This window comes from Ursus arctos, unplaced genomic scaffold, assembly GCF_023065955.2.
Source record: "Ursus arctos isolate Adak ecotype North America unplaced genomic scaffold, UrsArc2.0 scaffold_5, whole genome shotgun sequence".
Lineage (NCBI taxonomy): Eukaryota > Metazoa > Chordata > Mammalia > Carnivora > Ursidae > Ursus > Ursus arctos.
The window spans coordinates 12,351,384-12,374,129 of record NW_026623067.1 but is presented as its reverse complement, the minus strand read 5'-3'; the positions used below and the strand labels follow the sequence as shown (position 1 = coordinate 12,374,129).

At 37.5% G+C, this 22,746-nt stretch overlaps 1 protein-coding gene across 1 annotated transcript; it reads left to right on the top strand.

The window, feature by feature from the left end:
- The first annotated feature begins 237 nt into the window (after window positions 1-237).
- Window positions 238-1,206, top strand: LOC113261470 (vomeronasal type-1 receptor 4-like). Its single transcript, XM_026507590.2, has one exon. It carries the CDS (start codon window positions 238-240, stop codon window positions 1,204-1,206), a length of 969 nt encoding a protein of 322 aa, XP_026363375.2.
- Window positions 1,207-22,746: the final 21,540 nt, after the last annotated feature.

The window sequence follows — 22,746 nt, the reverse complement described above, 5'->3', positions numbered from 1 at the left end:
ATCTCAGCCCACATATTCCTGTGCAGTGACATCAATAATCCTTGATATTTACCTCTGGAACTAATTCTTACTTTCCTGAATGTTGTTACAGAGCATCTGCACAACCTCCTGCTCAGGGTGATCTTACCTCATGGAGTCTCCATATGATCCCATTATTTCCATCAGGCTTACAATCCATTTTGGGTTCCTTTTGAATCTGAGCAAAAGTGTATCAAAGTAAAGAGGCCAACGAATGTGATGGTTTCAAGTGATACTATTTTGGGAGTTTTCGTTCTCTCTCAAATTGGGATTGGTTTTATTGGAAACACATTGCTACTGGTGTTACTCATCAACACCCTCTTAGTCCAGCTACATACAAAGAAGCCTATAGATTTGATATTTATCCATTTGATTTTAGCGAATGTCATGACAATTCTTTTCAGTGGGATTCCAGAAGTAATGAATGCCTTTGGAGTAAGAAATTTTCTAGATGACATTGGTTGCAAGGTAGTGATTTACCTGTACAGAGTCTTCCGGGGTCTTTCCCTTTGCACCACATCTTTCCTGAGTATTGTTCAGGCCATCATTATCACTCCCAGCAACTCTAGGTGGGCATGGCTCAAACCCAAAATCTCCACATACATGTTTCCTGCCTTCTTTTCTTTCTGGATCATCAACATGCTGATCTATATTCCTGTCATCATAAGTGTATTGGCCCCATACAACACCACTGAATTTGACATATTCTATTCTCAGGTATACTGTATTGGGAAGAACCATAATTACATTCGGTCAGCTGTCTTTCGAGTGTGCATGGTCTTACGAGATTTCCTGTGTGTGACCCTCATGGTCTGGACCAGTGTGTACATGGTAAAGCTCCTATTCACACATCGCAAGACAGTCCATGATATCCACAGAACGCGCCTCAGCCTAAGACCCTGTCCTGAAACCAAAGCCACCCACACAATCCTGGCACTCGTGAGCTGCTTTGTTCTCTTTTATTGGAGTAATAGCTTCCTTACCATTTATGTAAGTTATAAATGTAATGTAAAAGGGCTGGAGAACATCACCGTAATTCTCTCCCATTGTTATCCGGCAATCTGTCCTTTTGTACTGACCAAAAATCATAACAAACGATTCTTTCTGAACTGTGTCATTGCAAAGATTAGAAAATCCTCTCAACGCACAATTTCCCTCAACACAGGATGCCCTCACACACTTTTCTGATTCAAAAGGCCTCTATTAGGATATCCCACCCTTAATTTAGGGAAGGTCAAATTGTGAATGAGTGCTAAGAATTATCCTTTTGGGCATCGCTCAAACCACCCAGCTTCATGAACATAGGAGATAAATGGCTACTCTTGTGGAATATAACATATTTGAGATAGTTACACCTGGCTGAGGCAATCTTTTTATTATAATGATTCTCAAAAATGCATTTTAATTTCTTTGCATTACCCTATTTTAAGACATTTTTCCTAATGTGACAGATCTATTGGGTCACTTACAGTAACTACACTTGCTGGATTATGCTAGACAGATCTTCCCTTAGACCAAAAGACTTGATATCTGCACTATTTCATACTTTACACATTGGAGTCAATACATGAGTTCATCATATGTTGTCAGTTCTATCTAGTTTAACCATAAACAGTGATATGTGTAAATATAACCATGTTTCCCTCATCTTATGAGTAACACCCCAATCCCCCCCAAAATTCCTCATATACGTTATGAAGCCCCACTTTACTCCCTATATGAACACCTTCCAACATATTTGCATCACTGGAGGTATTTCTTGAGTAGGTCTGTTTTTCAAAGGCATGTTTTTTGTGTCAATAGCAAAATATGTTTTCTTTGTAGATTTCTATTTTTAGAAAGAAATATGGAGCTATTCCCATTTGTCACATTAGGCTATGTCATAAAACATCAAAAATTCTGCTAGAAAAGAGCTACAATTTTCAACAAAATATTTTAAAATATTTTTTCCCTAAGAACTATGCTCAACCATGTATAAAGGAGTGAAAATGACAGTGAAGGTGAAGTTGTCCTCAGCACATGAGTGACTCTTACAGCACAAACCTCTGTGCTTCATAGCTTCTCAGGAAGGAGAAAAGTGGGAATTGGAACCAGAGAACAGAGACTGACTGATGAGGTAAAAACAAAGAAACAAAAAATTCAGCTAAGTGAAAACAAGGAAGGCATGAAGACACTCAAACTGAAAACAATTACAATAAGCAAATACTAATTTTTAAAAGCTAATGTGAGTATTTCTAAACTGTTAGACAAAAACTGAGACTTGTGATTTAGAGGGTACTACAACAATGATAAGACAACTGGGAAGAAAAACTTTCCCTACAATTTGGTTCACGAAAAAAATTAACTTCAATATAAGAAGACAAATTAGAAACAGAAGACAGCACGTCCATGATTTTAGTTGGGGATTCACACACAATTATTTCAGTAATTGATAATCCTGTATGGAAAGATTGTGCACTTAAAACACAAACCATGGATCAATGCAAATCGAAACCATACCGAGATACTTTACACCCATTAGATTGGCTAAAGTAAAGAAGAGTGATAGTTACAAGTGTGGAGAGGATGTGGGGAAATTGGAACCCTCTTACACTGTTGGTGGGCACGTAAAATGGTGCAGCCACTTTGGAAAACAGCTTAGAAGTTTCTCAAAAAGTTAAACATAGAATTAACATACAGCCCAGCAATTCCACTCCCAAAAATTGAAAACAGTTCTCCAAACAAAAGCAGGTTTATGTGATTATTCACAGCAGCATTATTCATAATATAAAAAATTGGAAACTGAAATGTCCAGCTACCAATGAGTGAATGAAAAGCTGTGATATATTCATAGCATGGAATCATATTCAGGAATAAAAAGAAAAGAAGTACTGATTCAAGGATGAACCATGAAAACATGCTAAATGGAAGAAGCAAATCCTTTCTTTTCTTTCTTTTTTTTTTTTTTTTTTTTGAGAGAGAGAGAATGAATGGGGCAGGAACAGGGGGGAGAGAGAATCTCAAGCAGACTCTGGGCTGAGTGCAGACCCAACATGGGGCTTGATCTCATGACCTTGAAATCATGTACCGAGACAAAATCAAGAGTCAGATGCTTAACTGATTGAGCTACCCAGGCACCCCTGGAAGAAGCCAATCTTAAAAGAGCATATAATGTATCAATGCACTTATATGAAGTGTCCAGAATAGGGAAATCCATAGAGATAGGAAATAGATTAGTAGCTGGCTTGGGCTATATGCTGGAGTGGGTGGTGGAGGGAGGGGTGAAACAGGGAATGCTTTGACTGCACACAGAATTTCCTGTAGGGGTGATTAAAACATTCTAACAAAGATTGTGGGGACAGTTGCACAGATTTATGAATATACTAGAAACCATTGAATTGTACACTTTAAATTGGTGAATTATATGGTATGTAAATGATAGTTCAATAAAGCCATTATTTAAAAAAAGAATACATATCATTGGACAATATGCCTAATAGTTTAAAGTCCATATTAGAAATTATTTTCAACCCTGAGTTAGAGAATATACATTTGTTCACATGTACATTTAGACCATTTAGAAACTTAGACCATTGAGAAAGTTGACCTGAGTGAGGAGGCCATGTAATCCAAATTGGATATGGTGCCTGGAAACTACGTAGGATTTCCATTTTAATGACTTGAGGTAGAATTTCTTCCATTGCAAGGTACCAATTTTTGCATGTAAGGCCTTGAACTGATTGGATGACATTCACCCTGAAAACTGAAAAAAAAGAAAATCCTCCGCATTTAAAACCAACTCATTGTTGTTGTTAAGTAGATGTATAAAATACCATTACAGGAACATCCAGACTATTGTTCAACCAAACAAGTGGGTCAAATGGCACATAACATTTAACCATCACAGCATGGTTACTACAATCATTTGCTATCTGCAAAGAGCAAATGTAAAGCCTCTCCAAGCAGATGTCACTCAAAGCGCCAGATACTTGTATGGTGTTTTACGTACCATGCTTAACCCTTCATGGAACATAACCTGAAAGAAAAAGCGAGATCATTGATGGAATGAAACACACACACACACACACACAGGGTACCAAGTGATACACAAGTCATTCATAAAGTTCAAAATAAGTGTATTGCCTCTGGGGAAGAGAATTTAAAAGTCCAAAGTATGAACATGGAAAAAAAAAAAAAGGAAATATAAGGAGGAGTTAAGATGGCAGAGGATTAGGGATCCTAATTTCGTCTGGTACCTGGAATTCAGCTAGATAGTTATCAAATCGTTCTGAACACCCATGAAAGCAACTGGACACCTGAGAAAAGAATTCCTGCAATTCCACAAATAGAAAAGTGACCACATTTTGCAAGGTGGGATGTGTGGAGATGTGAATCTGGGGTGACATAATGGAAATAAACCACGGGGGTTGGGGGAATGTGAACCTCCATAAATTTGGTACCAGAATGTGTTATATGCAGTGGAGCTCAAAGCAGTACTTTTAGAATTGTGCCTGAAAGGTGCTCAGAGGGCAAAGCCAGCAGAATCCCAGGTGGGAAAGCATGGTCTCAGGATCCCCAAGGTCACAAAAAGAATGGGGGTGCCTGAGCATGGCATTTCCTAAGCATCACAGAGGGGAAGCCAGCTACAAACAGTGAGTTCAGGTGCTGGTTTTCTGCTCAGAGTTGCCATAAACTGCAAACCGCTACATGGTCCAGTGATGGCTCTCCAAGGAGGGACCCATCAAGAGGCAGAAACAAGGTGAGACCCCAATCCTTTCCCCAGGAGAAGTAGCAAAGGTGCGGTGTAGGAGTCCATAAATTTTGGACTCTCAAAATGGGGTTGTGTGCCTGAGATAGAAGTGCTCAGTCACATGCTGGGTGAACATAGAGTTTCAGTGGAAACCAGGGAGACAAAAGTGGTTGACTGCTTTTCTGGCAGGACTCACAGAAGAGTGGGGGATGCAAACTATCAGCTCTAGGGTTAGAGATCAGGGTGCTGCCATTTTCATGTCCACTCCCCAGTTAGCGCTAAAAGCCTTCAGGGAACAACATAAGCACATAAAACAAACTGGTGCCCCTTGCACTGAGCCCGGGCCCCTGGAAAGGGTGGTACAATTCTTCCTAGGCAAAGACAGCTGAGAATCAATTCAACAGGCCCTTCCCCCAGAAGAGAAGCAGGAATTTCTAGCTAATACCGAATTTACTGATCATAGAGAACTGCAAAACTATACCTCTTTGGGAAATCACTATATAGCGTCCATGGTTTTGTCCTATTATTCCCTAGACTTTTAGTCTTACATTTTTTTTCCCTCTTCAGCTGTTTTCTTATTTTACCAACTCTTTTTTAACTCTTTCAAATTTTCATATTTACATATATATATAATTTTTGGTTATATATATATATATATATAACTTCCTTTCATTTTATTCAATTTTATTTTTGAATGTATATAAGGTTTTTTTCTTTCCAGTTTTGAGATCGACTTTCTTCTAACAGACCAAAATACACCCAGGATCTAGTTTATTGTTCTGTTCTATTCAACTTTTTGTTAGATTTTATTCTCTCTCTTTCTGGTATCGGTTAACCTCTTATTTGTATAGTACATATTTCTCTGGTGTTGTTGTGCTATTTTTGTATTTTCTATCTCATTCATCTATTCATTTCTGGATATAATGACAAGACAGAAGAACTCATCCCAAAAGAAATAATAGGAGGCAATACTCACTGACAGGGACTTAACAGTATGGATATAAATAAGACATAGGAAGTAGAATTCAAAACAACGGTTTTAAAGATACTAGATGGCTTGAGAAAAGCATAAAAGACACCAGAGAATCCCTTTCCGGAGAAATAAAAGAACTAAAATCTAATCAGGTAGAAATCAAAAAGGCTACAACTGAGATGCAATCAAAGATGGAGGCTGTAACTGCTAGGATAAACAAGACAAAGAGAGAGTCAGTGATATAGAAGCCAAAATAATGGAGAATAAGGAAGCTGAGAACAAGAGAGATAAACAACTACTGGATGATGAAGGGAGGATTCAAGAGATCAGTGATACCATGAAGCAAAACAATATCCAAATCATTGGGGTCAAAGGAGAGGAAAGACAGAGAGGGGCAGATCGTTTATTTGAACAAATTATAACAGAAAAATTCTGTAATCTGGGGAAGGAAACAGACATTCACGTCTGGGAGGCATAGATAGCCCCTTCAAAATCAATAAATATAGGTTAACACCCCAACATATAACAGTGAAGCTTGCAAATTTCAGAGATAAAGAGAAAATCCAGAAAGCAGCTCAGAAGAAGAGGTCCTTAAACAACAGGTGTAGAAACATAAGGCTAGCAGCAGACCTGTCCAAAGAGACTTGCCAGATCAAAGGACTGGCATATTATATTCCAAGTGCTAAATGAGAAAAAACACTGAGCCAGGAATAGTTTATTCAGCAAGGCTGTTATTCAGAACGGAAGGAAAGATAAAGCACTTCCAGGACAACCAGAAACTAAAGGAATCTGTGATCATTAAACCAGCCCTGCAAAAATATTAAAAGGGATTTTTTGAACAAAGAGAGAGCCCAAAGGTAACAAAGACCAGAAGGAAACACGGACTATCTACAGAAACAGCAATCTTCAGATAACATAAGGGCATAGAATTCATATGTTTCAATAATTATTTTGACTGTAAATGGGCTGAATGCTCCAATCAAGAGACACAGGTATCAGATTGTAAAAAAGAACAAGACCCATTCATTTGCTGTCTACTGTACAGGAGACTAATCTTAGACCTAAAGATGCCTCCAGATTGAAAGTGAGGGGGTGGAAAACCATTTATCATGTTAATGAACATGAAAAGAAAGCTGGGGTAGAAATCCTTTTATCAGACAAATTAGATTTTAAACTAAAGACTGAAATAAGAGATGAAGAAGGACACTATATCTTAATTAAAGGGTCAATCAAAAAAAAATAATCTAACAATATGCATTAACTTGGTTGCAGGCAATTATAAAAAACCAATTAATAACAAAATTGAAGAAACACATTGATTATAATACAGAAATTGTAGGTGACTTTAACACCTAACTCACAGCAAAGGACAGATTATTGAAGCAGAAGATCAACAAGAAAACAAGGGCTTTGAATGAAATACTGGACCAGATGGACTTACAGACATATTCAGAGCATTTCATCCTAAAGCAACAGAATACACATTCCTCTCAAGTGCACATGGATCCTTCTCCAGAATATATCACATACTGGATCACAAATCAGGTCTCACCTGGTACCAAAAGGTTGAGACTATGTCAGCATATTTTCGGATCACAGTGCTTTAAAACTTGAACTCAATCACAACAGAAAATATGGAAGGAACACAAATACATGCAGAGTAATGACATCCTACTAAAGAACAAATGCGTCAACCAGCAAATTACAGAAGAAAAAAATCATGGAAGCAAATGAAAATGGAAAAACAACTTTTCAAAATCGTTGGGATGCAGCAAAGGCAGTATTAAGAGAGAAGTATATAGCCAAACAAGCTTTTCACAAGAAATAAGAAAAGTCTCAAATCCACAATCTAAAATTACACCTAATGGAGCTGGAAAAAAACAGCAAATAAAGGCTACATTCAGCAGGAGAAGATAAATAAAGTCTAGAGCAGAAATCAATGAAATAGAAAGCAAGAGCAGTAGGCCAATCCATGAAACTAAGAGCTGGTTTGTCGAAAGAATTAATAAGATCAATAAACCACTAGCCAGACTTATCCACAAGAAAAGAGAAAGGAGAGATAGAAATAAAATCATAAATGAAAGAGGAGTGATCACAACCAACACTGAAGAAATACAAAGAATTAGAAGAACATAGTATGAGCAACTATATGCCAGCAAATAGGGAATCTGAAAGAAATGGATGCATTCTTAGAAACATAATCTACCAAAATTGAAATAGGAAGAAATAGAAAACCTGAACTGACCCAGAACCAGCAACAAATTGGAGTCATAATAAAAAATCTCCCAATAAATAAGAGTCCAGGAACAGATGGGCTCTCAGCAGAATTCTACCAAACATTTAAAGAACTAATATCTATTCTTCTGAAGCTGGATCAAAAAATAGACATGGAAGGCAAAATTTGAAACTCATTCTATTAGGCCAACATTATCTTAATCCCAAAACCACACAATGACCAATCCAAAAAGGATAATTATAGACCAATATCTCTAATCAACATAGATGCAAAGATTACCACCAAGATACCAGACAATAGGCTCCAACAACACCAGCCAATAGGATCCAACAGTACGTTAAAAGGGTTATTCACCAAAAGCAAGAGGGATTTCTTCCTGGGCTGGAACGTGCTTCAACATTCAAAAACCAATCAATGTGATACACCACATTAATAAAAGAAAGGAAAGAACCATATGATCCTCCCAATAGATGCAGTAAAAGTATTTGACAAAGTAGAGCATCCTTTCTTGATTAAAACCCTTTGCAGTGTAGGGATAGAAGGAATATATCTCAATATCATAAAAGCCATATCTTACAGCAATACTTATTCTCAATGGGGGGAAAACAGCAATCTTTCCTTCTAAGGTCAGAAACATGACTGGGATGTCACCTCAGCACTGTTGTTCAACATAGTATTAAAAGTCCTAGCCTCAGCAATCAGACAACAAAAGAAATAAAAGGCATCCAAATCAGCAAAGAAGAAATCAAACTTTCTCTCTTCCCAGATGACATGATATACTATGTGGAAACCCAAGACTTCCCTCCCAAATTTCTAGAACTCATAGAGGAATTCAACAAAGTGGCAGGATATAAAATCAATGCACTGAAATCAGTTGTATTTCTATACACTTGCCATGAGACGGAAGAACATGAAATGAGGGTATCAGCCCCATTTACAAATGTACCAAAATCCATAGATACATCGGAATAAACCTAACCAAAGAGGTAAAGGATCTGTACTCTGAAAACTATGGAGCAATTATGAAAGTCATTGAGGAAGACACAGAGAACTGGAAAAACATTCATGCCCATGGATTGGAAGAATAAATCTTGTGAAAATGTGTATGCTACCCAAAGCAATCTACACATTCAATGCAATCCCTATCAATATACCATCAAAATTATTCACAAAACTGTAACAAATAATCCTAAAATTTGTATGGAACCAATAAAGACCCTGAATAGCCAGAGGTATGTTGAAAAAGAAAACCAAAGGTGATGGCATCACAATGCCTGACTTTGAGCTCTATTATGAAGTTGTAATCATCAAGATAGTATGGTCTTGGCACAAAAACAGACACATAGAAAAATGGAACAGAACAGAGGACCCAGAAATAGACCCTCAACTCTATGGTCAATGAGTATTTGACAACGCAGGAAAGAATATCCAACGGAAAATATACAGTCTCATCAATAAATGGTGTTGGGAGAATTGGGCATGCACATGCAGAAGAATGAAATTGGGTCATTTTCTTACACCATGCACAAAAAAAACTCAAAATGCTTGAAAAAACTGAATGTGAGACAGGAATCCATCAAAATCCTAGACGAGAACCCAGGTAGCAACGTCTTTGACCCTGACAGCAGCATCTTCCTGCCAGACATGTCTTCAAAGGCAAGTTAAACAAAAGCCAAAATGAGCTATTGGAACTTCATGAAGATAAAACCCTTTTGCACAGCAAGGGAAATAGCCAACAAAACCAAAAGACAACCTACAAAGTGGGAGAAGATAATTGCAAATGTATCATCATATAAAGGGTTAGTATCCAAAATCTATAAAGTACTAGTCAGAACAGCTAAATGAACAACTTAGGAAACAACAAATATTTGTGAAGATGGAGAGAAGGGGACTCCTTCTTACATTGTTGGTGGGAATGCAAGCCGGCCCAGCCTCTCTGGAAAACAACATGGAGGTTCTTCCAAAAGTTAAAAAGGAAGCTACCCTACAATCTCTCAATTGCCGTACTAGGTATTTACCCAAAGGATACAAACACAGTGATCCAAAGGGCCACCTGCACCCCAGTGTTTAAAGCAGCAATGTCCACAATAGCCAAAATATGGAAAGAGCCCCGATGTCTATTCACAGATGAGTAAAAAGAGTGGATGTGTTATATAGATACAATGAAATATTATTAAGCAATCAAAACACCGAAATCTTAGCATTTGCAATGATGTGGATGGAACTGGAGGGTATTATGCTAAGTGGAATAAGTGAGTCAGAGAAAGACAATTATGCTTTCAGTCATATGTAGAATTTAAGAAACAATTCAGATTATCATAAAGGAAGAAAAGGAAAAAATTAAATAAGTTGAAAACAGAGAAGGTGACAAACCATAACAGACTCTTAACTGTAAGAAACAATCAGAGTTGTTGGAGAAGTGGGTGGGATGATGGGGTAGCTCAGTGATGAGCATTAAGGAGGGCAGATAATGTAAGTACTGGGTTTTAAATGCAATTGGTGAATACTAAACTCTACCTGTGAAACAAACAATAAAAAAATAAAAATGGTAAGGAAGATTCCAATTAAAGTTTTATTACTAAAAATATGTCTAAGAAATTTAAGTACTCATTTAATGTGGATAAAAAAATATTGACAAGGAGGATTGACTTCTAGCATGACCAAATAAGGAGCTCTGTTCCCCCAATCTCCAGTGAAAGTGGTGAAAATTATTTCTTAAAAAAAAAGCCAGGGATTTAAAGTCTCTGGAAATGTCCCTAAGGCAGACCATATGGAAATATGTATTCAAGAAAATGTATGAACATTCGGGAAAATACTGAGTGTCTGTGGTATTTTAACCCAGATCATATACTTCTGCCCCTCCCACCTTTGTGAGTTGGAGACTTGATCCAGAATGCACAGCCAAGAATGTAGGGCTTACTTTCTCTCCAGATCCCAGTTGGGAGAGTAGAGGGGTATGCTTTCTTTCTCTTTGCTTTTTTTAATAGACATTTTTAAAAAAGATTTTATTTATTTATTTGACACAGAGAGAGAGTGTATGCACATTCAGGGGAAGTAGCAGAGGGAGAGGGAGAATCAGACTCTCTGCTATGCTGGGAGTCCAATGCATGACTCAACCCAGGACCTTGGGATCATGACCTGAGCCAATGGCAGATGCCACTCAGATGCCCTGAGGAAGGGAATACTTTCTATGTGGAGGAGAACATGATATGGTGTATCCCAGCTAGGTTGGTTCAACATACAAAAATTAGTTGATGTAATACATCAACCCAATAGAATGAAGGACAAAAACCACGTTGTCTTTGCAACTGATTTAGAAAAGACATTTGACAAAATACATTCCCCTTTCATGATAAATAAAACAAAACTCAATAAAGTACCTTTAGTAGGAAACTCTCTGAACATAATAAAGGCTATAGATAATAAAGTTGTTAGCTAATGCTATGGCAGTATTGCAATGTATAAATATATCAAGTCAACACGTGGCATATCTTCAACTTATGTAAGATTATGTTTCAATTATAACTCAATTAAAATAAATTATAAATAAGTAAAATAAAGGAAATCCCATGTCTGTCATCATACAAAAAGGGAAAAAGCAAAAACTCTCTCTGTAAGATCAAGAGGACAAGAATACCTACTCCTGGGGTGCCTGGCTAGGCTCAGTTGGAAGAACATCTGACTCTTGATATCAGGTTCTTGGGGTTTCAGCCCCATTTTGGATGTAGAGATTACTTAAATAAATAAACAACAACAACAACAGAAAAGAATACTAGGGCACCTAGGTGGCTCAGTTGGTTAAGCTTCTCACATCAGCTCAGGTCATGATCGCATGGACCTGGGATTGAGCCTGCTTTGGGAGCCTTACTCACTGGAGAGTCTGCTTCCCACTCTACCTCTGCCCTTCTCCCAACTCATGCTCCCTCTCTCTCTCTCCCTCAAATAAATAAAATCTTTTTTGAAAAACAAGAATACTTACTTTTGTTCATTCAATTACATATAGAATTGAAGTTCAAGACAGAGCAATTACCCAACAAAAAGAAATAAAAACCCTCCAAATTGGAAGGGAAGATGTAACATTATATGTGTTTGTAGATGATGTATTTTATATGTAGAAAATCCTATTTATTCCATGAAAAAAATCTCTAAGAAATAATAAGCGAATTCAAGGAAATTACACTGCACGAAAACAACACATAAAAATCAGTTAGTATTTCTACACATTAACAATTTAAAATTTGAAAGAGAAACAAAGAAAACTAACTCATTTTCTGGAACAACAGAAAGAATAAAATACATCGGAATAAACCAAGAAGGTACAAGAATTACACACTGAAAACAGCTTAACATTGATAACAAAAATAAAAGGAGACACAAATCAATAGAAACACATCCCATGTTTAGAGATTAGAAGACTTAATATTGTTAAGATGTCCATATTATCCAAAGTCATTTACAGAATCGATGGTATCCTACCCAATCCCAATGGCATTTGTTTTAAACAGATATGCATCCTAAAAATTCATATGGAATATGAGACACCCTGAGGAGGCAAAATAATCCTGAAAAAGAAGAATAAAATTGTAGACATCATACTCCTTGATTTCAAACATACTACAGGAATCAAAACAATGGGGTACTAGAATAATGACACATGTAGAACAATGGAAAAGAATAAGAGGCTTGAAATTAACCCTCATGCATTTGATCGAATGATCAAGACCACACAGTAAGTAATAGAGTCTTTTCAAAACATGTTGCTGTGAAAACTGGGTGTCTATATGCCAGAGTAGGAGTTGGACCTCTACCTTACCCTTACAACATGTATAAAAATTTACTAAAAATGGACAAAGACCTAAAGGTAAGAACTAAAGCTATAAAATACTAGAATAAAGTATAGGAAAAAACCATTACAACATTGGATTTGGGAATGATTTCTTTGATATGAATTCAAAGTACAAGCAACAAAAGCAAAATAGATAATTGAAAATACGTCAAACTTAAAACCTTCTGTATATCAAAGAAAATAGAGTAAAAAGAAACTTATAGAATGGAAGAAAAAAACTAGAAATCATATATGGGATGAGAGATTAATATCCAGAATATATATGGAACTTGTATAATTCAACAACAACAAAAAACCAAATAACCCAACCCAAATGACCAATAATATGTGCAAATTCCTCAACATCACTATTCATTAGGGAAGTGCAAATCAAAACCACAGTGATATTTCACCTTATGCCAAGTAGGATAATCACAATTAATTGATTAATTAATTAACTTTTTTTGTGTGTGTTTGTTCAGCCTCGGTTATTCGCCTTCTATGTTTTCAGAGCAATTACATTTTTTATACACAAATTGGACATTATTTCGGATTCATGATGATAAAAACTACAAGTATTGAAGAATCTATTGATGACTTCCTAACTAATAATGAGAATTAACTGTTTCACTAAATATCTTCCTTTTTTTTTTCTTTTTCCTTTCAAGGTTTTATTTAAATTCAAGTTAGTTAACATATAGTGTAGTATTAGTTTCAGGGATAGAATCTACTGATTCAAAATTTGCATATAACACCTTGTGCTCATTACAACAAGTGTCCTCCTTAATGCCCATCACCCATTTAACCCATCCCCCACCCACCTCCCCTCCACAACTCTTAGTTTCTTCCCTATGATTAAGAGTCTCTTATTGTTTGCCTCACTCTCTGTTTTTATCTCATCTTATTTATCCTTACCTTACCCCAAATCCTTCTGTTTTGTTTCTTAAATTCCACATATAAGTGAAATAATATGCTACTTGTCTTTCTCTGACTTATTTTGCATAGCATACTGCACTTTAGTTCCATCTATGTTGTTGTAAATGACAAGATTTCATTCTTTCTGATCACTGAATAATATTCCATTGTGTATCTATACCACACCTTTATCCATTCATCAGTCGATGGTAAGCTGAAGGCTGAATAATACTCCATTGATTGCATATACCACATTTTGTTTAACCATTCATCCACTGATGGACATTTGGGTTGCTTCCACCTTTTGGCTATTGTAAATATTGCTGTTCTGAACATGGATGTGCAAATATCTTTTTAAGACTCTGCTTTTACTTATTTGAGATATAAAACCAGACTGAGATTGCTAGATCACACCATAATTCTATTTTAGAAATTTTTTAGGAGCCCAGATACTGTTTTCCATAGTGTTTATAACCTTATACATTCCCAGGAATGTTGCATGAGGGATCCACTGTCTATTACTTAAGGAAAATCCCTATTTAAGCATAATAACACATGTTGGAGGGAATATGGAGATATTGGATCTCTTTTTCTATATATGTCTCTTCAGGGAAGGTGAAAAAAGCAACAATAAACTACAGGGAGTTGATCAAAATAAAAAGCTCCTGCAGAGCAAAGGAAACAATCAACAAAGCTCAAAGTGAGCCTATGGAATGAGAGAAGACATTTGTCAATGACATATCTGATAAAGGGTTAGTATTCAAAATATATAAATAACTTATACAATTCAACACACAAACACCAAATAATCCAATTAACAATGGGCCTAAGACATGACTATGACTTCTTTCCAAGGTAGAGATGGCCAACAGACACATGAAATGATACTCAACATCACTCATCATCAGGGAAATGCAAATCAAAACTATAATAAGATATTCCCTTGCACCTGTCAGAATGGCTAAAATCAACAACATAAGAAACCACAGGTGTTGGCAAGGATGTGGAGAAATGCGAACACTCTTGCACTGTTTTTGGGAATGAAAAGTAGTGCAGCCCCTATGGAAAACAGTATGGTGGTTTCTCAAAAAGTTAAAAATTGATCTAACCTCAAATCCAGCAATTGCAGTATTACACATTTACCCAAATACTACAAAAAGACTCATTCAAAGGGAGACATACACTCTAATGTTTTACCAGCATTGTCTTTAGTAACCAAAATATGGATACAGTCCAAGTGTCCATCGAAAGATGAATGGATAAAGAAGAAGTGGTATATTTATACAATGGAATATTACTGAGCCATAAAAAGAGTGAAATCTTGTCATTTGCTATGACGTGGATGGAGCTAGAGAGTAGTATGCTAAGCAAAATAAGTCAGTCAGAGAAAGACAAATACCATCTGATTTCACATATAGATACAATTTAAGAAACAATACAAATGAGCAAGGGGGAAAAAAGAGAGAGGCAAACCTAGAAATAGGTAAGATACTCTGTATAGAGTATAAGGAACAAACTGATGGTTACAGGGGGAATGTAGGGGGGAGTAGAGGTAAAATATTTGCTGGGTATTAAGGAGTACAGTTGTAAAGAGTACTGGGTGTTGTATGGAAGTTCTGAATCAGATGTTCCTTGACTCCAACTTTTCAATACAAACAAAAATTGATTCAATATTGACCATAGATCTAATACGTAGCTTGTAATCACAGACCATGGGCAAGTCATTTAACCTTTCTGAGGCACTGATGAAAATAAAAACCTTACAGACCTATTGTGTCAATGGGCTCACAGGAGCACCTACCACCTAGCATTGTACGTCTTATATATGCGAGTAGAATCTGAAGTCCAAAGCAGCTGGTACTCTTAAAGCCCAAACCACGGTGAGTGAATGACTCTTGTTATTTTATCACCTTGTGATATTAACTCAAAAAGGGTATTTGGGTCAAGGATAATATAAATAAGTCAACACAAGAAAAGAAGGAATACCAAGAAGAAAGTGTATTTTTGACAAGTCTATGTTACTGGACACTTGTAGACTACGTGATAACTACTCAGCTTTAACTGGTCATCCTACAGATTTTTAAGTGCCTCATCTTCAAAAGTAATAATTTTTTCATAGATCAGGATATCCATCAGAGAAGACTTCCCAAGGTTTGGACCAATCAGGGACATGTAAATAAATGAATGCATTAGGGAGGGATATATCAGCTTGGACCATAACTCCTAACCCAGCACAGACTTCTAAGAACTTCCAAGGCCCTTCCCTTACCAAAGTGCATCCTTACATATTTAAAGTCATTGGCAGATCTGGCCCACACAGAGCAGTGGTATTCCAAGTGTGGTCCATGAACTAATGCTCATCTGCATATTGTTACTAGTTCATGATAAGTTCATGATAAAATACATTCAGAAATTGAAAGTGCTTAGTAACTTCTTTAACACATTGATAGATTTTTAAATCTATTGAATATAAGAATAAAAATTGGGGTTCATATTTCAAAAAATATTGGCCACAGATCTGAATACACTAGCTAAAAATATAAAACTTCTAAGGATTTTATTCATTTATTTGTTTGAAGCATGGTGAGGAGTAGAGGGTAGGGGAGAGGGAGAGAATCTTCAGGAGACTCTGTGCTGAGCACAGAGCCTGACATGGAGCTCGATCTCATGACCCTGAGACCATGACTAGACCTGAAACTAAGATTTGGACACTTAACTAAGTGAGCCACCAGGCTCTCCCAAAATATGAAACACCCAAAATAAAACATAGGGAAATATCTTGTGACATTAAGGTGGGCAAAAACTTCTTATGCAGGACACAATAACATTGCTTATAAAGAAAGTATTGAAAAATGAACTTCATGAAAGTTGAAGGGGTTCCTGGGTGGCTCATTTGGTGAAGAATCTGACCTTGACTCAGGTCATGATCTCAGAGTCCTGGGATCGAGTTCCGAGTTGGGCTTCCTGCTCAGTGGGGATACTGCTTGTCTTTATTCCTCTACCCCTCACCCTGCTCATGCTCTCTCTCTTTCAAATAAATAAATAAAATTAAAAAAAAAAAAGAAAATTGAAGAACTGTACTCAACAAAATGCATTATTAAGAAAATAGAGGGGCGCCTGGGTGGCACAGCGGTTAAGCGTCTGCCTTCAGCTCAGGGCGTGATCCCGGTGTTATGGGATCGAGCCCCACATCAGGCTCTTCCGCTATGAGCCTGCTTCTTCCTCTCCCACTCCCCCTGTTTGTGTTCCCTCTCTTGCTGGCTGTCTCTATCTCTGTCAAATAAATAAATAAAATCTTTTAAAAAAAAAAAGAAAATAGAAAATACATTGAATGTGTGGAAAATATTCATAGGACATATATCTGTCAAAGGACATGAATCTATGCTATACAAAGAACTCATACAATTAAAAAATGCAAATAATTCAATAAATAAATGGGAAAAATATTTCTATAGGAAATACATGATAACGCAAAGAAGGAAAATATCCACGTGGCCAATATGCCAAAGCATGCAGAAATATTGCCAACAGGGAAATGAAAATTCTTTTTAAAAAAATTTTTTAAATGATTTTTTATTATATTATGTTAGTCACCATACAGTACATCCCCAGTTTCCAATGTAAGGCTCGATGATTCATTAGTTGTGTATAACACCCAGTGCACTATGCAATACGTGCCCTCCTTACTACCCATCACCGGTCTATCCCATTCCCCCACCCCCCTCCCCTCTGAGGTCCTCAGTTTGTTTCTCACAGTCCATACTCTCTCATGTTTTATTCCCCCTTCTGATTACCCCCCCTTTCTTTATCCCTTTCTTCCCCTATGATCATACTAGTTCTTATGTTCCATAGATGAGAGAAGTCATATGATAGTTGTCTTTCTCTGCTTGACTTATTTCACTTAGCATTATCTCCTCCAGTGCCGTCCATGTTGTAGCAAATGTTGAGACCTCGTTCTTTCTGATAGCTGAGTAATATTCCATTGTATATATGGACCACAACTTCTTAATCCAGTCATCTGTTGAAGGGCATCTCGATTTAGCTATTGTGGACATTGCTGCTATGAACATTGGGGTGAATATGGCTCTTCTCTTCACTACGTTTGTATATTTGGGGTAAACACCCAGTAGTGCAATGGCTGGATCCTAGGGTAGCTCAATTTTTAACTTTTTAAGGGACCTCCACACTGTTTTCCAGAGTGGCTGTACCAACTTGCATTCCCACCAACAATGTAGGAGGGATCCCCTTTCTCCACATCCTCTCCAACAATTGTGGTTTCTTGCCTTGTCTATTTTTGCCATTCTAACTGGCGTAAGGTGGTATCTCAGTGTGGTTTTGATTTGAGTTTCCTTGATGGCTAATGATTTTGAACATTTTTTCATGTGTCTGTTAGCCATTTGTATGTCTTCATTGGAAAAGTGTCTGTTCATATCTTCTGCCCATTTTTTGATTTGTTTATTTGTTTCTCGTGTATTGAGTTTGAGAAGTTCTTTGTAGATCTTGGATACCAGTCCTTTATCTGTTGTGTCATTTGCAAATATATTCTCCCATTCCGTGGGCTGCCTCTTAGTTTTTCTGACTGTTTCCTTGGCTGTGCAGAAAATTTAATCTTGATGAAGTCCTATAAATTCATTTTATCTTTTGTTTCTCTTGCCTTTGGGGATGTATCATGAAAAAGGTTGCTTTGGCCGATGTTGTAGAGGTTGCTGCCTATGTTCTCCTCTAGAATTTTGATGGATTCCTGTCTCACATCGAGGTCTTTCATCCATTTGGAGTTTATTTTTGTGTATGGTGTGAGATGGTGGTCAAGTTTCATTCTTTTGCTTGTAGCTGTCCAATTTTCCCAGCACCATTTATTGAAGAGACTGTCTTTTTCCCACCGGATGTTTTTTCTTGATTTATCAAATATTAGTTGCCCAAAGAGCCGAGGGTCCATTTCTGGGCTCTCTATTCTGTTCCATTGGTCTATGTGTCTGTTTTTGTGCCAGTACCATGCTGTCTTTGTGATCACAGCTTTGTAGTACAGCTCGAAATCTGGCATTGTGATGCCCCAGCTTTGTTTTTCCTTTTCAACAGTTCCTTGGAGATTCAGGGCCTTTTCTGGTTCCATACAAATTTAAGGACTATTTGTTCCAGTTCTTTGAAATTTGTCCTCGGTATTTTGATAGGGATAGCACTGAAAGTGTAGATTGCTCTGGGTAGCATGGACATTTTAACTATGTTAATTCTTCCGATCCATGAGCATGGAATATCTTTCCATCTTTTTATGTCTTCCTCAATGTCTTTCAAGAGTGATTTATAGTTTCTAGAATATAGATCCTTTACATCTCTGGTTAAGTTAATTCCAAGGTAACGTATGGTTTTTGGTGCTATTGTAAATGGGATGGATTCCCTAATTTCTCTTTCTTCGGTCTCGTTATTCGTGTATAGAAATGCAACTGATTTCTGAGCATTGATTTTGTATCCCGCCACATTACTGAATTGCTCTATAACTTCTAATAGTTTGGGAGTGGCTTCTTTTGGGTTTTCCATATAGAGTATCATGTCATCTGTGAAGAGAGACGTTTTGACTTCTTCTTTGCTGATTTGAATACATTTGATCCCTTTTTGTCGTCTGATTGCTGTTGCAAGGACTTCTAGTACTATGTTGAATAATAGTGGCGAGAGTGGGCATCCTTGTCGAGTTCCTGATCTTAAGGGAAAGGCTTCCAGCTTTTCCCCATTGAGAATAATATTTGCAGTAGGCTTTTCATAGATGGCTTTTATGAGATTGAGATATGTACCTTCTATTCCTACACTCTGAAGGGTTTTAATCAGGAAAGGATGCTGTATTTTGTCAAATGCTTTTTCGGCATCGATTGAGAGGATCATATGGTTCCTGAGTCTTTTCTTGTTGATATGATGTATCACGCTGATTGATTTGCGAATATTGAACCAAGCTTGCATCCCAGGTATGAATCCCACTTGATCGTGATGGATAATCCTTTTAAGGTACTGTTGGATTCTATTAGCAAGTATCTTGTTGAGGATTTTGGCGTCCATATTCATTAGGGAAATCGGTCTGTAATTCTCCTTTTTGAGGGGGTCTTTGCCTGGTTTGGGGATCAAGGTAATATTGGCCTCATAGAATGAGTTTGGTAGCTTTCCTTCTGTTTCTATTTTTTGAAATAGCTTTAGGAGAATAGGTATTATTTCTTCTTTGAATGTTTGGTAGAATTCCCCAGGAAAACCATCCGGGCCTGGAGTTTTGTTATTTGGAAGGTTGTTTATCACTGACTCAATTTCATCATAATTAATTGGCCTGTTTAAGGAATCAATTTTTTCCGGTTTCAATCTTGGTAGTTTATAGGTTTCCAGGAAGGATTCCATCTCTTCCAGATTGCTTAGTTTATTGGCATATAGCTGTTGATAATAATTTCTAATAATCCTTCCAATTTCAATGGTGCTCGTCGTGACCTCTCCTTTTTCATTCATAATTTTAATAATCTGGGTCCTTTCTCTTTTCTTTTGGATAAGTCTTGCCAGTGGTCTGTCAATTTTATTGATTCTCTCCAAGAACCAGCTTCTAGTCCTGTTGATCTGCTCTACTGTACTTCTGGTTTCTGCTTGATTGATTTCAGCTCTAATTTTGTTCAACTGCTTCCTTGTGCGTGGATTAGGCCTGTCCCTCTGTTGCTGTTCCAGCTTCTTGAGGTGAGAATATAAAAACTGCATTTTAGATTTTTCTATTCTTTTGAGTGAGGCTTGGATGGCTATGTATTTCCCCCTTAGGACTGCCTTTGCAGTATCCCATAGGTTTTGGACTGTTGTATTTTCATTCTCATTGGTCTCCATAAATTGTTTAATTTGATTTTTGATTTCCTGGTTTATCGAGTCATTCCTGAGCAGGATGGTTCTTAGTCTCCAAGTGTTTGAGTTTCTTCCAAATTTTTCCTTGTTTTTTTTTTTTTAAAGATTTTATTTTTTTTATTTATTTATTCGACAGAGAGAGACAGCTAGCGAGAGAGGGAACACAAGCAGGGGGAGTGGGAGAGGAAGAAGCAGGCTCATAGCGGAAGAGCCTGATGTGGGACTCGATCCCGGAACGCCGGGATCACGCCCTGAGCCGAAGGCAGACAATCAACCGCTGTGCCACCCAGGCGCCCCTAAATTTTTCCTTGTGGTTGAGTTCCAATTTCAGAGTGTTGTGGTCTGAGAATATGCAGGGGATAATTTCAGTCTTTTGGTATCGGTTGAGACCTGTTTTGTGTCCCAGAACATGGTCTATTCTTGAGAATGTTCCATGGGCATTGGAATAGAATGAGTATTCTTTGGTTCTGGGGTGTAGTGTTCTATATATATCTATGAGGTCCAACTCGTCGAGTATGGCATTCAAAGCCTTTGATTCTTTGCTTAGTTTTTGCCAGGGTGTTCTGTCTATTTCTGAGAGTGGAGTGTTGAGGTCCCCTACTATTAATGTATTTTTATTTATATGTCTTTATTCTGGTTAAGAGTTGGCTTGTGTATCTTGCTGCTCCCCTGTTGGGGGCATATATATTTATAATTGTCATATCCACATGTTGAATACTTCCTTTACGAATAATATAGTGCCCTTCTGCGTCTCTAACTATAGTCTGTAGTTTAAAATCCAATTTATCTGATATGAGAATTGCTACCCCAGCTTTCTTTTGAGGTCCATTTGCGTGAAAGATGGTACTCCATCCCCTTACTCTCACTCTGAATGCATCTTTGTGTTCGAAATGAGTCTCTTGTAGACAGCAAATGGATGGGTCATTTCTTTTTATCCAATCTGCAACCCTGTGTCATTTATGGGAAGGTTCAAACCATTCACATTAAGACTGAGTACTGAGAGATATGATTTTAATGATGCCATGTTGCCAGTAAAGTCTTTGTTTGTATTGGCTGTGACTTTCTGTTCTGTATCCCTCTTGGGGCCTTTTTACTTTTATAGAACCCCCCATAATATCTCCTGTAGGGCTGGTTTCGTGTGTATGAAATTGGTTAGTGACTGGTGATTCTGAAATGTCTTTATTTCTCCATCAATTCTGAATGACAGCCTTGCTGGATAAAGGATCCTTGGCTGCATGTTTTTCTCTGAAAGAGCTTTAAATATGCTCCCCCAACCCTTTCTCTCATTCCAGGTCAGTGTAGACAGGTCTCACGTAATTCTGATGCCTTTGCCTTGGTACGTGAGAAATTTCTTTGCTCTGGCCGCTTTCAATACTGTATCCTTGCATCTAATATTTGCGAAATGCACTATGACGTGACGTGGTGTAGGTTTGTCATGGTTGAGCTTGGGAGGGGTCCTCTCTGCCTCTTGGACACGAATGTTTGTTTCCCTCGCTAGATTAGGGAAGTTTTCAGCTATAATTTGTTCAAATATCTCTTCTAGACCTCTGTTTTTCTCTACCCCCTCGGGGATGCCGATGAGTCTAACATTGGATCGTTTCATTGAGTCAGTAATCTCCCATAACCTACATTCGTGGGCTTGGATTTTTTTTAAGAGCAGCTTCTATTTTGGTTTTTTCCTCTCTTAACCCATCCTCCAATTCACTAACCCGTTCCTCTGCTTCTGTGACCCTGGCCGTCAGAGCCTCTAGTTTTGCCTGCATTTGGCTCATAGAATTTTTAATTTCTGTCAGATTCGCTCTCATTTCTGTCCTTAGGGATTCTATATTCTCGGTAAACTTTTCGTTAATACTTTTTTCAATTCTGCTCATCATTTTGACCATCGTTACTCTGAATTCCATTTCTGATACTTTGGTTACATCCATATCCATTATTTCTGTGGCAGAGGCCACAGACTCACTGTCTTTTCTTTGCTGGGGGGGGGGCTTCTCCTTCTTGTCATTCTGATGAGGAGAGGTTGCGGGGTTCTCCAGAGCCCAAATTATTGACTGGGTCCTAGGCCGTGACCCTTGTTTTATAGGGATCTTAGGGATGTGGGCTTCTTCTTTAAAGATTTTATTTATTTATTTATGTGGCTGCCAACCAGCGAGAGAGGGAACAGAAGCAGGGGAGTGGGAGATGAAGAAGCAGGTTCCCAGCAG